Below are 15,514 nucleotides of genomic sequence, written 5' to 3'. Positions count from 1 at the left end.
AAAGCCGATGGATAATTACTGAGCCTTTTATTTTCATCAGTTCAACGATGCTGGCCTGTTATTCTAGAAGTAAACAGGAGGAAGCGGAAGAGAGAGGGGATCCCTTGACATAAAAAAATTATTGCTATAGAATTATTGCTACCCACTTAAATTTGGCTCTCTGTTTTTTTTTAACTCCCTTCAAAGATAATGCAAACAAAACGATGAAAAATATGAAGGGATTTCTAAAAAAGAAATAACATTGACTGTTCATTTTTGATGTATTGTTTCTAAATAATGACTGGGAGATAATATAGAATTGGTGAAAAACAAGAATGATAATGTGGTTAAATAAGCATCTTGCTCTAACTTCTGTGAAGAACGTTATATGGAGCTTTTCCAGTGAGGATGTTAAGATTATCAGAATAGACGGCTGCTGGTCTTCAGGAATTCTCTACAACTGTAGTGGTTTTAAGGAAAGTTGCCCTGTGCTCCTTGGAGAAAAGGCAGGATTGCTCTGGCTCTCGCTGAATTTTAGAGATGTGTTTTACTAAAAAAAAAATAAAATCTAATTTGGCTGTCCTCTTCATGCCGTTTTAAAATAAGAATCCGGACAAAGCACAGGGTGTGCTAATTTCTTGTCCCTGGTCTCAAAATTGTTCACGAATACTTCTGGAGCGTTGTAAGCTATTAAGTTTTCCAAATCATAATCAATATCAGAAGCAGATGAAATATGGCATGATTCAATGGATTTCTTCACCCTCTCTCTCTCTCTTTTTCTCTCTTTTTAATTGCAACAGGTTCGGGACAATGGAAAGACAGCTCCAGTAAGTGAACTCTTCCTTCTTGCCAAACGTGCTGGGCTTCCAAACGTTGCCTTGTAAATTTTGCTGATATAAAGAGAGTGAATTCACTTTTGCTGTGCCCATGAAATGTATCTCTGAAGTTGCTTGTACTTGAGTGGTTGGCGGGGGAGGGTGCAGGGGGGCAGTCAGTTTTGCGTCCTTCCATCCTACTCATCTCTGTGATGACCGATCATTGCAGTTTCTAGGGACTACTTTCAGGGCTGCACAGGTGCAAGGTGTCATATTCTGCCTCTCATCAGGATTTCCCAGCTAATGAGCAGGATTAGCATTTTAACTGGCTCAAGCTACACCGTAGGGTGGGCCCTTGGTTGGCTTCAAATACAATTGCACTTATACTTTGAGGATGTCTAAAGAAATAACAGGCTCTAGACATGTGTGGGGATATTTCTTTAGCTTGAAGAAGTGTATCTGGAAATAGGGCCTGTTGGTTTCAATGGAAACATACATGCCTGGCCACTCTGCTTAGAATCAGAAGCATGATGATGTAATGCAGTCTAAAATATTGAAGTTAAGTGCTATCCTGATTAAATGAAGTGTTTCCACAATAGGCTGATGAATTATAAGAAGAAAGGTGATATTATTGCTGGATGAATTTAGGGGAAATCGGTTAATTGTCATTTAGTGTGGAGGAACAAAGAATAGGAGGAAAAAGATGGATCTGTTTCAAGAAATAAAGGAGAAAAAGAAAAGGGGAGAGAAAAAAGTGAGGTCAAAATAAAGAAGGGGGGGGGGGAAAGGTGGGTGGAAAGGAAACCAAGGTTGAGATCAGTTTAATTGCTGCAGGTTTTTGAGGCATGGTGAAAGGAGTTAATCTTTTAATTGAACTATTGAGAATTACAATGTATTATTTTCTTGTTTGGAAAAAGAAACACATTAGCTCATTAGACTGATCAGCGTTTAACACAATTCTTTTAAGTGACTGTCTCTGACTCTCCCTTTTCACACTTGTTCTTGGTTTTTAAAAACTTACCTTGCTGCTTCGAAAATCCAAACTGATGTATTGATCTCTATGTTTGTGTATTGCCTTTTGAGATCTCTAAATGACTAATGAAACAATTTATTGCATTTTCTTCCCTAGATAAAACCTCTATGTGCTTTGCCCTTCTTTTGGGGTCAGGTTTTCTTTTTGGCTAGCCCTATAACTCTTTAATTTTTTTAAAACCTCCCTTTCGTTCTGTCTTCCTTCTTCTTTAAAAAAGTCTTCCTTAAACTTAGTTTCAGCATACTGATTATGAACCAGCATACAAAAAGGCCTGATGGATCAAAAGAATTTGTATGGGCAGTTGAGCAGGAGGTGAATATTTAACGCTTTTGTCCATCAATAACTCCTTTGGCTTTGACCTGTCTGAGCAAGTCGCGCAATAAGGTGAAACACAGGTCACAGCGTCTAACAAATATGAAAATCTGTGCTATTGCACAAAATATTGGGGCAATATCTTTTTTGCTTCTTTCAGTGATTTCTACCAGATCCTTCCATGATGTTGCCTCTCCTGTGCCCAAAACCCACACACAAATGCATGTAACATTAATACAGGATCTTCCTGTAAAGAATTGGCTACTTGAGTACATTTTATTATTTTTAGCTAAATAGGCAAAAAGGGTTAGGGGCAGGAGGAACCACTGATCTTCCTCTAAAATGCCTTTTCAGCCAACTCTGAAAATAGATATGGACTCAGAAATTTATTAAGAGATCCACTTAGTTTCCTATTTCCACAGGGAGAAAATCACTTTTGGATATAAAAAGCGCCCTGCCCCACAATTCAAGAAAAGAAAAGAAAAGAAAAAGAGCAGTTCTTTAAGCTTCACTGTTCACAGATACACACACCCCAATATTTATTTTATTTTATGTTATTTTGACTAGCCAGGAAACTAGAGGGAGATGACCAAAAGGCAGTGCTCTGGAATGGGTCAGCCACAATACATGAACTTTTGGACTCGAGTGTGTTGCTGTCGACAAACTAGAAATAATGAAACACTGGGATATGTTTGTAAATGATTTAGGGTGACCTCCCACCCTGCCCTTCACCATAAATGCAACTGCCTGAAAACCAGAGGACAGGGCTTTTGTTGCCTATATATGTATATATCTATTTTAAACAGATCCTCTCTGCTTTTAGGAGACGAATGGAATCTTTAAAAAGAGGCTTTTCCCCTGTATTATATATTTAAAAAATCCTAAATACCTCGGTTTTTCTTGTAAGAGGTTCTCCATTTGTACAACGTCTTTTCTTTGGTGAGGAAAGATGATTTATTTCTTAGTGGGATGCCTTCCTTTTTTTGCGAAGAGGATCTTACTTTTTCAAAGATACCCGTTCTTTCTCCCGATTCAGATGCGGAAGTATCCACAGCCTTGGGCTCCGAGGCTGGCTGAGCTCCGGGATTTAGAAATCGGGATGCCCTATTAGCTGTGCCTTGCCACACCAATGGTGCTTTTTTGTTCGTTCGTTTTCCTATGAAATCATATATATTTCCCTTCCATACCCATGATGCCAGCTCTTTCCCCCAACAGAGCCCAGTGTATATTCCTCGGATAAAAGTCAGAGAGCTGGAAACAGGACAGTGTGGCTGCCTTTGTGTAAAGGAGACCAGAATGTTGTTACGTTGTCTATATATACCCTGTAGAACCGAATTTGTGTGGTATTTACGTAGTCACAGATTCGATTCTAGGGGAATATATGGTCGATGCAAAAACTTCACTTTTCTGCTCATGGTTAGGAGATGTAAAGAGAGAAGATCTGCAAAGACGCCCTGCCTCGCGCTAGAACAGGAGCCCCGGTCTTCGTCACACGTCAATTGTCCTTTGGTAGCACATCCCATCCTAAACATGCTCACTCCAACAATACAAAGAACCCGGAAAAAGGCTAGTCGGCCCATTAAAAACCTTCTCTTTCAATAACAGCCGCCATTCGTGAAAGGTGAATAGAAGAATTCTGATATTAGCGAGGGATTTTTTTTCTTCATTTACGTGCCCGCTTTTCAAGCTAATATCGGATGTTTCTGAAAGCATTAATATCTTTATAACAGAAATGTCAGCTGCAAACGAGCTGATTATTGGATAGAGGTTTTCTTAAAGTCTGGGTCTGCTTTTGTTTCTGTTTTGTGTTTGTTTGTTTTTACAAAAGAAAGAGAATTGAACTTCCAAACTTTCAGAATAGTTTCCTGTGCCATCTGATTTGTGTTGCATTTTGACCGAAACCGAGTTTAACGCTGGGGACAACGACTCCGAAGCGAGTTACTCATTGCCTAATTGTAAGCCGCCCATCTAGACTCGGGTAACTTTTGGCTGACCCCTGCCACAAAGGCAAGGCAGGTCCATTGTAGGCGGTGCTGCTCTGGCGTTTGATGCTGGCTCCTGATTTCCTTTCCCTGATATTCAGCGCTCGCCTTCCTTTCTCTCTTGTTTCCATTTGCTGCCCTGCAACTAACGAACTTTTCCCGCGGTCCCTTACCTTTCAAGGCAGGGAAGGGCGTCCAAAGGTTAGAAAAGGCAGGGGAGACAAAAGGCATCGATTCACCTGGGGGATCGGGCGGGCGGGCGGAGCGGGGAGAACGGGGGCAGATGGAGGTTGCCACACTGCAGGGGCTGGCCACCAATGGATGAATCGGGTTTTACGGATTCACATCTCCTTTGGAAACATGTGGGGGGGGGGAGGGGAGCAGCGCACACGACTCGAATAATATGTGAGTCCCCTTGATCACCCGTATATTATTTAGTGAAATTTGAGGAAATTGTGGTGTACACACAAATCCGGTGATAAAGCACCCTGTCTCCCGATTGGCCTAGCCGATCACGTGGGCGCCTAACTTTATTCAGTTGACAGCAAGTAGGAGGGCTCTGTGGAAGGAGAAAAAAAGACAGCACGAGAAAAATTAGTATTTTCCATCTTCCGAAATTAATGGCCATGAGTTCGTATATGGTAAACTCGAAGTATGTGGACCCCAAATTCCCCCCTTGTGAGGAATATTTGCAGAACAACTACCTGGCCGAACAAGGCTCGGATTACTACGGCGCCGCGCAAGACTCTGACTTCCAGCACCAGGGGCTCTATCCGCGGCCGAACTACAGCGGGCAGCAGCCCTACAGCTGCGGCAGTGCCCAGGGCTCAGCGGTGCAGGCGCGGGGTCACGGGCAGGAGCCACCCGGCCCAACGGGCCATTTCCCCGGGCAAGGAGAGCACTGCCCACCGCCCCCCATGCCTGCCCCGAGGACTTGCAGCCAGCACCCAAATCTCAAGAGCCCCAACGGGTCACCCGCAGCAGCAGCAGCAGCAGCAGCAGCAGCAAAGCAGCCAGCGGTGGTGTATCCCTGGATGAAGAAAGTCCACGTTAACTCGGGTAAGCCTCCCTTTCTTCTCCCTGTCTCCCCTCCTCCGCCTCTCCCCCCACCCCCAACCACCGTCCCCTCCAAAGGCCTTTCCAGGTTCCACGAGGAGAAAGTTGGGTGGAAATCGAGGTTGTCCGTTACTCTCGCCATAAATGTCTATGGTGGAGGAAAGAGGCCTCTTGGTCCTGTGCCCGAGACAGAAAGAGACTCTTTTTCACAAAGGTGCGAGGATTTCTGAAGTCCACTCCATGAGTGAGCGAGTGAGCGAGCGAGTGAGTGAATGAATGAAAAGCCCATCTGCTGGTAGTAGCCAATGTAATGGAGTTTGCAATGGCTACCGGAGAGCCAGTAGTTTTTATTTTGCCTTGCCAAGTCTAATGAAAAAGTCAAAATTCGCTTATAGACATTATTTTGGGCAGGAAGGATGTTAACAACTGCCTTTGGGGTTTTTTTCCTCCCCTCAGTAAATCCGAACTACACAGGAGGAGAACCGAAGCGCTCCCGCACAGCTTACACCAGGCAGCAAGTCCTTGAACTGGAAAAGGAATTCCACTTTAACCGGTACTTGACCAGGCGGCGCCGGATCGAAATCGCCCACACGCTGTGTCTCTCCGAACGCCAGATCAAGATCTGGTTTCAGAATCGCAGGATGAAGTGGAAAAAGGACCACAAACTGCCCAATACCAAAGGCCGCACGTCCAGTTCGTCCTCCGCCTCCAGCCAACACTTACAAACTGTTTCCAAGGAACACCAAACGGATCTGACCACTTTATAGGAAACTTGGAAATGAGCCTTTTTCCAGGGATTGACTTCGGAAGTAAGCTGCCCAGAATACAGGCAAATACACGCGCTCACACGCACATAGTGACCGGCCCTCATCCTGGTGAAAGGGAAAGCGATGTGTAACACTTTACAGCTCTCCAGTGGGTCGCCTCCTGCGTTCTAAGCTAGTGGAGACAAATGTTACAGACTACAGGAGTGACGGAAGTCAACCTAACCATTCAAACAAACAAATTCTGCATCCAGGTGGTGAGAAAGTGATATACTGTATATGTATATGTATACGTGTGTGTATGTATATGTATATGTATATGTATGTGTATATATATATATATATATATATATATATATATATATATATATGGAAAACATAAATCAAATTAATATTTTTAAATAAAATTCCTCTGTTGGCACACAACCGGGCGCCGTTGCAGACAACCCGTCTGGGATTGTGCCTATAATCTACAAGGAAGGGTTTGGGTGTTTGAGTTTAGCTGTTTTTGCGTGTTTTCCCTCATTCTGGTTTGCAGAGCAGGGCAGATCCAAAACTGACCTCTGCCTGGAAAACAGGCAAACGTTATTCTTCCATCTCTTTGAGTACTTTAATAAAACAACTTTAAATGAAAAGCTTACCTAATTCCTCTACCTTTTCAGGAATATCTTTAAACAATGAAGTGAAACGGGTTATTTTTTTATGTGTTGGTGATATTGTATTAGCCTATGTATTTATTTGTTAGTTAGGAAAAGAAAAGGAGAGAAAGAAAGTCAAACCAAAAATATAAAGGAGGATAAAAGCAAATCTCTCCCTCCCGCCGGCTGCTTGGGTTTTGTTTTTGAAAACTGATTTCCTTCAGGTTCTTCCCTGTATAGGAAATCTTTTTCCAGCTTTTTCAGATGAGATGAGGAATAACTTGGATCTTTTAAATTCTGAAATGGACTAAATGTTCCCTTTTGTTCATGGCTTGTACTTTAATCCAAGGGAGGAGGAGGAGGAGGAGGAGAAAGAGAAGGAGGAGGAGGGAGAAAGCGGACTCAATCAACCACAAAAGCCAAGCCTCTCCCTCACCAGTGTAGTAAATATTCCACGTGATTCGTGACCCTCGTAGAAATTTATTTTATGTTCATCATTACTGTTTTTTTTACTAGCCTCTTGTGATTTAATTTATTGTGTTGGCATTAAAATCAAAGGAACAAAATAGGGAAGGGGCTAGACTCTATGGTTTGAATGGAAAGATCCGTGCTTTCTTTTGATTCAGATGTAAATACAAAAGCTTGGATATCTTTTAAACAGATTTTTAACATAAAGGCAGCTGTTACTGAGGGAAGAAGTGGTGATAAACTTTGGCAAAAATTCATGTCGTTTGCACTGATAGGAAGATTTCTGTATTCTTTGTTTCTTCCTTTCTTCTTTGAAATAATTAGGTTTTGCCAAAAGAATTTAAGCTCATGCAATCATGACATAAAGGAGGATTTTTTTCTTTTAAAATTGTTTATTCTTTCCAGTCTTCTCTTGTGACAGGAACAAAGCAAAGATTTCCCTTCTGTCCCCTCCCAATTGGAAAAGCAGGGGAGAGAGGTTCTGGGTTCAGGTATTAAATGCACAGTCCCTTTATGTTTACGATTTGTGCTTGAGCATGTTTACTTGGAAATAAGTCTGCTAGGGCTAGTGGAGATGCAACCTCGAATCATCCTATCAATGAAAAAGTTTTGAACGTAGGAACCTCACACTAGCATGCAGGAATCTCATTTCTTTTTTTCAGGCAGACCGATTTCTAAATGCATTCCTTGATTTAAAGAAAATAATAATAATAATAATAATAATAATAATAATAATAATAATAATAGAAAAAGTCATGTTTTCCCTAAATAATGGAAATACCAGAGATCCCCACTTAATATTAGTGGATCCTAAGGAATAAACCTGGGGGTTAAGTTATAAAGCCAGTGGATAGGAAAAATTCAGGATGGAGACCCTAGAAGGCTCCCCCTTCCTCTCTACTTCAGCCCTTTCTTTGTCCCTTTTGAGCTGAGCCTCCCCTTAGGCTTGAGCTCAAGGTCTGGCTCGTTCCGGTTTTTCTGTTGAATATCTGCCCGTCATGATATTAAAGATAGCTATTTGGGCATTATTTGCGTCATTGTCTCTATGACAAAAAGCGCCCCTTGTTCCTTCAGAGGGAAGAGGACGCCTCCACGTTGAGAGGCTGAAAAGGTATTTCTTTGCTCCCGCTCCCCTTTTCTTTCTTTCTTTTTGTTTTTTACTGAAGTTCGGCTCAACTGTAGAAACAGGTTCATCCAGAGGACAAATTTTCTATTCGATTAGCCGTATTGCAGCCTGGAGGAATGACCTCTAAACCCTTAACCTCTTGGACCTGGAGGAGTCCCCCTTCCCTTTCGGCAGCCCAGAAAAGTAGGAGACACTTCAAACCCGTTTGAGGTCTACATTCCCAGGTTCTTTTTTTGAAGGCACTCGCCAGCCCTGGCTGCCAACCGGATCATTTGAATCCAGAGGAAAGGAGAGTTCACATCAGGCCAGGCTTGAGCTGTGGGGGTCCTGTGCTGGCCCATCGTTGGGGAGCGGGAAGCCGACCGCCTTGGCTCCTGGGCAGCCTAAGTCTTTGCCTATTTACTAGCAGGCAAGCCCGCTCTGCCTTCGGCAGCCTACGTATCCGAGCGTCTTCCGAAGTCTCTATTCCAGGGGGGCACCCCCTCTCAGTAAGAGTGCTCGAGAGGATTGCGTGGGAGAACAAGAGAAATCTCCGTGGTGTTTCTGGCACAGACTGTTTCTCCTCCAAACACCTTAACCAGGGAGCTGTAGTCCACTTCGGTGAAGCTAGATTTTAACTTGATCCTGTTTAGGACTACAGATCGGAAGCCTAATCCTATGCGTATTTGTTCAGATGTCAGCTCCAGGGATTGGGACTTGGCAAAGGACGGTTAGCTGCGAACCCTTAAGACTGGTTTGCACAACAGGGTAAGGGAGAGGGAGGCTGTAATGTTCCATCCCCCCCCTCCACACACACACACAGAGTGACACCTATTTCCCAGTAAACGTGTTCTGAAGGGAACTGCTGTTGGAACAAATTTACCCCGCTCTATAGCTCACCACTTCCCAACCCCATGAACTGGAGGGGATGCAGAAGTGTGAAGAAAACAGAACTGGCCCAAGTCCTTTGTAATGTTAATGTCCTCTTGACAAATGTTTAGTTCAAACTTTTAAAGTTGAGTTGAGAGAGTGTGTTTGTGTGTAGGGGAATCCTCTTTGAGCTTTTTTTTTAAGTCTTAAATCCTGGTAGTATATATGTTGGCACACCCTTGAAAGGGAATGATAAAGTGGCTGAGTATCAAAGGTTTTCTATTTGATGGCTCCACGTTGTAAACATTTGGTCAAAAATGAATGAAAATGCATGCCCACTGTTTACTTCCTACTATCCTTTTTCACTGATTCTGGGAGGAAGGCAGTGAAGGAGTCTGTCCTGGCTGTGAGTTATGCTGGGGTGGTACGTCTAGCAAATCAAAGGGGAAGTCATCTTCTTTCCCTGCATAGCACTACTGCCTTTGTGGTCAAGCTGCATTGTCCAACAACCCTTCTCTGTTTACTAGACTTTGCCAATGTTTTGCTGCCTCTGAATAAACAACTATTTATACAAATGACTTTGGTCTCCTCATTTGCATACCTAGTTTTGTTGCACACACACAAAAGGTAAGGCTGATATTCTGTATATAGAACTTTGTCCAGGACAGAGAGGGTGGATGCATGTCAAAGTCTGGTGTTTAGGAAAAGCTTGTCAAAATATGGTGGTTTTGTTTTTTAAAAAAAAGACAGGATGGAGGTCTTCAGTCTAAAGTGATTAAAGTGTACTTCAACAAACAACCAAAAAAAAAAAAAAAGTGAGTGGGGTTGTAAGTTAAGAATCCAGTCTCCCTGATTTTAAGAGGTCACGTTCCCAAGGTAATGTGCAAAGGCCTGCATCTCTACACACTGAGAGTGTTCAGTTTGAGCCTGCTGAGTTCCAGGCTGATCTGCATGAAACTGCACTTCAGATTTCAGGTCTATGCATAGTTACTTAGAAATAAGCCTGGATGATCCCAGGACCAGCTGTTTCTAAGAAAGCATACGCGGGATTACAGTTGGATATGAGTTAAGGCTGCAGCCCTTGCCTTGCTGGCCTGGGAATAAATTCCAGTGAACCTGAAGGCACTTCCTTCTGAGTAAACATGCATAGGATCACGCTGTAAATCACTCTGTTCTGTGGGGCAAAGTAACAAGCAGATGTGGCCAGGATCAAGAGTTCCCCATGCCAGGAGCAAAAGAGAAAAGGCACTTGGAAATATTTCTTGGTTTAGTTGAAATTATTCATTTAGCCAAAGTTTTTTCCACTGTACTTCTGGGAGGTTTTCAGAGTGCTTTAAAATACTCTGCAATATTATTTACTTTTAGAATTCTTTCAGTGACCTTTTAATGGTATGTTGTGTATGTGTACCTGTCCTAATGCTTGATCCTGAAACTGTTACTTCACAGTCTGCTCTTAATCCACTGGGTTTCCTCTCCAGAGAAAGTTGTAATTTGGTCCCCAATCCTTTTAGAAGAGTTTAGAACATCTGCGTTAGAATCTGAGGGAAGTTTCAAATACAGTTTGTGTTGTGGCTTCCATCTGCTGGTGCAGGTCTGTGTGTGCATTTGTGTGCCTGTGTATGTGCATGCACACCCATGTTAAAACAACAACAGTGGACTCAGGAAATGCTTGGGCATGATTAAAATAGCTATCTGGATCAAGGCTAGAGGGATGAAGACTAGGATGCCATGGATCATAAATCAACCCACAACCTATTTCTTTCTATAATATTTTTGAATTTTTGCCTGGGATAGTAGTCCCTACACTGTACCAATAAATAAATCACTATGGTACATTTTAAAATTATTAATATTGCAGGCTGGAACCCAAAGGTGAATACTAGCTGAATACTAGCCTACTCATTTCCTAGTATCTCCTAATACCTGTATTGCCCAGTCCAGCACTACACAACCCATCAGTTCTCATTGTTGAGGCTGAAATGTGACCTGATGCACATAGTCATGTGCCATGTAAGACCCTCCCTCCATTTCTTCAGGGCAAAATCAGGCTAGAAGAATAGTGGTGGCTCCATTCCAGTAAATAATTTCAATTCCAGGATCACTCTTCTACCCCCCACCCCCATAGTCTTCCCTCTAGAGTTTTGCAGGGTGTATCTGTGTGTTCCTAAACTTTACTCAAGAGAAGGCAAAAAACTGAATGAAATTTATTTCTGGATCAAAAACATGCCAAGGTCAGAATCTTCTATCTGCTTATTTGGGCTATGTATATCCAGAAGGACTCTACTGAGGAAAAAGAAGTATAGAATGTAAATCTGAATGAAATTGCTCCTCCTTTGCTGGTTTTACTTTAAAGTAAAATCCACTTTTACCTTTCTGAGGAAGGATGTCTTGGACAAGAATCCACAATCCTTGAGAAGGAGTTCATATCCCATTGCCATGAGGGGCAGAATTCAGGTTGATCTTAAGGAAGTGATTGTATCCTTTGACTAGAGCAGTCCACTCAGGCTGTAGAGGAGATCGTTCTGGCTTGATTGTGGCCTAAGGCTGTGTTGAGGCCACAGTGGAAAAGCTCAGCCCCACCAGAATGGCCGGTGGCCTTCTGTACTTAGGCCTTTCTTGCAAGGGGGCCCAACCTATGGCTTCAGGCCCATATCTCTTTCTGAATTTGGATGCAGTGGGTGGAGCCTCTGCTAAACTTTTCCCAAGTTGTAACAGTTAATGAGGCCCAAAGGAGAACTTAGTACATGCATGGGAAGTAATTACATTAACTGCAGTTAATTTAATGTTAATGAAACTTCAGTTGCACTGGGTCCATTTGGGGTTCTGTGGTGGCTCCGCCCACTTTTGGCAACGCAGGCCTGTGTCCCACCCCTCACTGGCCCAGGGCATCCCACAGTCCAAAGCATGTGGGGCCTGGCTGCTACTGCTTTCCTCCTTGCCTTCACGAAGGAAGGAAGGAAGGAAGGAAGGAAGGAAGGAAGGAAGGAAGGAAGGAAGGAAGGAAGGAAGGAAGGGTCAAGGGGGGAAGCAGAGCACAGGTGTTCTTGGCACTCTTCAGCTGTTTGGGCCTGAAATCCCCCTCATGTTTGCTCTTTGGACATGTGGCTGATGGGCGTTATAATCCAACCCATCTGGAGGGCGCCCGTTGGCGGGGGAGGGGAGGGGAGAAGACAGAAGGGCAAGCCGGACCTTCTGGCGGCCAACCCCAGGAATCGGGTGCCCAAGATAGTGAGGGCTGCGAAGTTCCTGGAGCCGGTTCTGCCGGAGAGCTCCTCCTCCCTTCCACCATAAACACCCCTGACAGCCGGTAGTAAAACATTTCTCTTTCCACGAGGTCGAAGGCGCTATTTATATCTGAGATATTTTGATTCCACCAGCCAAGACTCCCCAACCCCCGCCCGCCTCGCACATATTGGCTTGTCTTCTCCTGAAGAGCGCCAAGTCTGGAGGCCAAACCCCAAAGATCCAGCCAGCGGGAGGAGGCTGAGTGGCGGGGGGAGGGGAAACGTGGTCTGATCTCCCTTTTATTCAGAAGAGGCTGAGGGCGCAGTCTCGGGGGGGGGGGTTCCCTGCCCTCAACAACCGCCACATTTCGGGGCACATTTTACCACAAGGGGCTCCCCCAAGCCCTTCGGCTGCCGCGCTCCTCCGGTTGCCTCAGCATCTTGCCCGGCCACTAGTCCCTCTCCAGAGGCGGCGGCGGCGCCCAGAGGCAGCGCCGAGAACAAGGTTCCCTACACCCGAACAGTAAACCGGGAGCCTCGCGCTGCTCGCCGCGGCCCAGTTCGCCAAACCTTCTTCTTGATTTCTTGGGGGGGGGGGGAGTCCGTGTGTGTGTGTGTGTGTGTAATGATGGGGGGGGGGTGTTGGCGGGGAAGGAGGAGGAGGAGGAGAGGGTTAAATATAGCCATGTAGACCCAAATCGTCTTGCTCTGGAAGAGTCGCGGCAGACAGCCTCTTGAAGTGCAAAGGAAGATGATAAGAATAGATTTTTCTCCAAGTCCTGACCACGTGATGGGCGAAATAATTAATTCAGCGCGTCCCTTAAGAAACGCGGAGTCGTCATTAATCTGCCAAGCAAAGGACTCTATCAGACTTGAAAACTGAAGAGATCCCAAGAATATAATATACAAAGGGGCGCGGGCTCTTTCTATGCACACCTAAGCTCTTTGGCTAAAGCCGAAGGGGGAAAACAAAACAACACAAAACTAAATATATATACATTTGCCACTAATAAAAGAAAGAAAGAAAGCGGAGCTTGGTATGTACACATTTTCTTTCTTTTCTTTTATATTTCGAAATCCTTAATGAACTTAGCTGTCAAATGCTTGACAAATAGGGGCCCTTCTTTTCCTGATTTGTAACACTGCCCTGATCCGACTCTGTTCTCGGCGGCCGTGCGTGTGAGTGTGTGTTGGGGGGAGAGACACCCCAATGTGTTGACTCTTGGTGGTGTGAGATTAAGAAACGGGCCCTTCTGGGGACCGCGGTGGAGGAGAGAGGGAGAAAGGAAGGGACGGTGTTGGCCAAAGGCTGCCGTTGGGGGGAAATGGGGGTGAAGATTTACTGGTCGTTTCTCTGTTACGGGGAACAATACTAGCTGTCAGGGCATCTGCTGCCCATTCTGAAACGGTGAGAAAGGGCCCTGAACTTCTTTTCAACCAAGGGTCGTAAATTTTGCTTTGCGTCATAATAGAAGGCTATAAAACCGAGCTGAAATTTTACCCAAGGCAGACTTTAACCAACAGATAATGAATTCTAAAGGTACTTCTGCACTACCACCTCGGGAGTCTGCCGGCGTGGCTCCATCAGTCCACAAAGCCGGAGTGATTTCGGATGCTTCGTTTTAGGGCTTCTTTGCCGGGAGGAATGGAGACCCGGAACGATCTGGAGGACCGAGCTGAAAAGGGAATATTCCCAGTGGAGACAGAACAGCATTTGGTTCTTTTTGTAAAAGATACTCTATTGTGAACAAGCAAGCAAACGAACAAACACGTGGTTTTGTATTGAAATAACTTAAAGAAACGGGGATTTTAAACGCTTGTGTAATATAGCTATATATTTGTGTGTGTATCTATTGGAGTAGTCAGATCTATAAATAAAGAGGCTCCCACACTGATATGTGATAGGTATGGAACAAAGCGATGAAATTTCTGCCTGTCTGGAGAGATCTTTTTGTAAGCAGCGTAGCCTTTATTAAGGCTCCCTTCGGAACCTTTCTATTCTCTTCTACTCAGATGGTTGCTTTTTATGACTTCCGTTGTGTGCCAGGACATAGACGGAGTTTCCTGTGTTATGAATTATACATTCAAACAATAACACATTAATTCAATTATTCAGATATGACAAATGATTTTGCTTTGGGATAGTGACGAAGAAACAGATTTGCTCTTTCAGAATCTGAATGCACGCACACGCAGGTTGCATATTCTCTCCGTTGGTCCAGTGAGAACCCAAAATTACACGAGAGAGAGAAGGAGAGAGAGAGAAAAGCTGGGAAAGAAAGTCCGAGCCTAAACGGAGGAGGCCCTTTAATGATACCGCTGATTCCTGCATATCGCCCAGAATATTTTATCAGTTTGACAATTGCCGTGTTTGTTGTTATAAATCATCGTAAGTAATTCCTGGAAGGATGCTTGTGTGTGTGTGTGTGTGTGTACGGGCGCCGGCGCATATGATGAAGGGGTGGGGTGAAAGGGAGAGAGAAGGCCCTGCAAGGACTGTAAATCTTTCCATTTTATTGCTCTATGAACATATGCTTAGAAGGAAAAAAGCCTTAGATCCTTTATCGAGACACGACTTGGCCAAACTGGATTCCCCTCACTCGCGCCCAGTTTCACACTTGGCTTGTAGTATCCGCAGCTTTACTTTCGTTTGCTCCTCGTTTGTTTGCTTGAAACACAATTTCTAGGGGGCCCTGGGGCGGGGGAGCATGTGAGATTTCCTTTATTACTATCTCCCCCCACCCCCGCTCCGAAATGATCTTCGCAAGTTGTTTCTTTTATTTCTTCCTTTACCTTTTTTCCCCTTGATTGGCGCGGGGCGTTTCAGGTTCTGCTCTACCTAATGAGGAAAAGGCAAGAAGAAAATGCGTCGCTTTCCTCTTCCGCAAGTGTTAAATTTTAGAGGACTCCTTCCATTTCCGAGACCGGAAGGTTCTGCTGGAAGGTTAAGAGATTGTAAAGGGGATATACAGCACCGAACTCACCAGTCCGGTTCCTATGCTTAGCCCCTATCAAGATCATTGGGATAAAATTCCCCTAAGCCATTTTCTGGGAAGTGAGCTTCACATCAAAAGGGGGGACCCCCCTAGATGTATGCCTGGGGCCACTTTCCAAGGGCTACACTTTGGCGGGCTTGTGCTCCCGGAGGCGACAAATTCCTGAATGAGGGTTTCCTCCGGACCTCGATGCCTGGACTGCAGCCTTATTCTCAGCCGTTTTCTAAAGGCTGGTTTGCAAGGTCAGGAGAAAGCAGGATACTGTAGATAAA

General features: G+C 44.4%; 1 protein-coding gene across 1 annotated transcript; it reads left to right on the top strand.

Annotated features, from left to right (window-relative positions):
* Window positions 1-4,448: 4,448 nt before the first annotated feature.
* On the top strand, window positions 4,449-6,224 carry HOXD4 (homeobox D4). Its single transcript, XM_063318141.1, has 2 exons — window positions 4,449-5,180; window positions 5,634-6,224. Exons 1-2 carry the CDS (start codon window positions 4,742-4,744, stop codon window positions 5,942-5,944), a joined length of 750 nt encoding a protein of 249 aa, XP_063174211.1. The 5' UTR covers window positions 4,449-4,741; the 3' UTR covers window positions 5,945-6,224.
* The last annotated feature ends 9,290 nt before the right edge of the window (window positions 6,225-15,514 follow it).

The sequence above is a fragment of the Candoia aspera genome, chromosome 1 (assembly GCF_035149785.1).
Source record: "Candoia aspera isolate rCanAsp1 chromosome 1, rCanAsp1.hap2, whole genome shotgun sequence".
Lineage (NCBI taxonomy): Eukaryota > Metazoa > Chordata > Lepidosauria > Squamata > Boidae > Candoia > Candoia aspera.
The sequence above is the reverse complement of the archived record's forward strand: the minus strand, read 5'-3'. Positions and strand labels throughout refer to the sequence as shown.

Coding starts and splice junctions, on each gene's coding strand:
- HOXD4 (XM_063318141.1), top strand. CDS start 4,742: ATGGCCATGAGTTCGTATATGGTAAACTCGAAGTATGTGGACCCCAAA. Junction 5,181..5,633: donor GAAAGTCCACGTTAACTCGG/GTAAGCCTCCCT, acceptor TCCTCCCCTCAG/TAAATCCGAACTACACAGGA.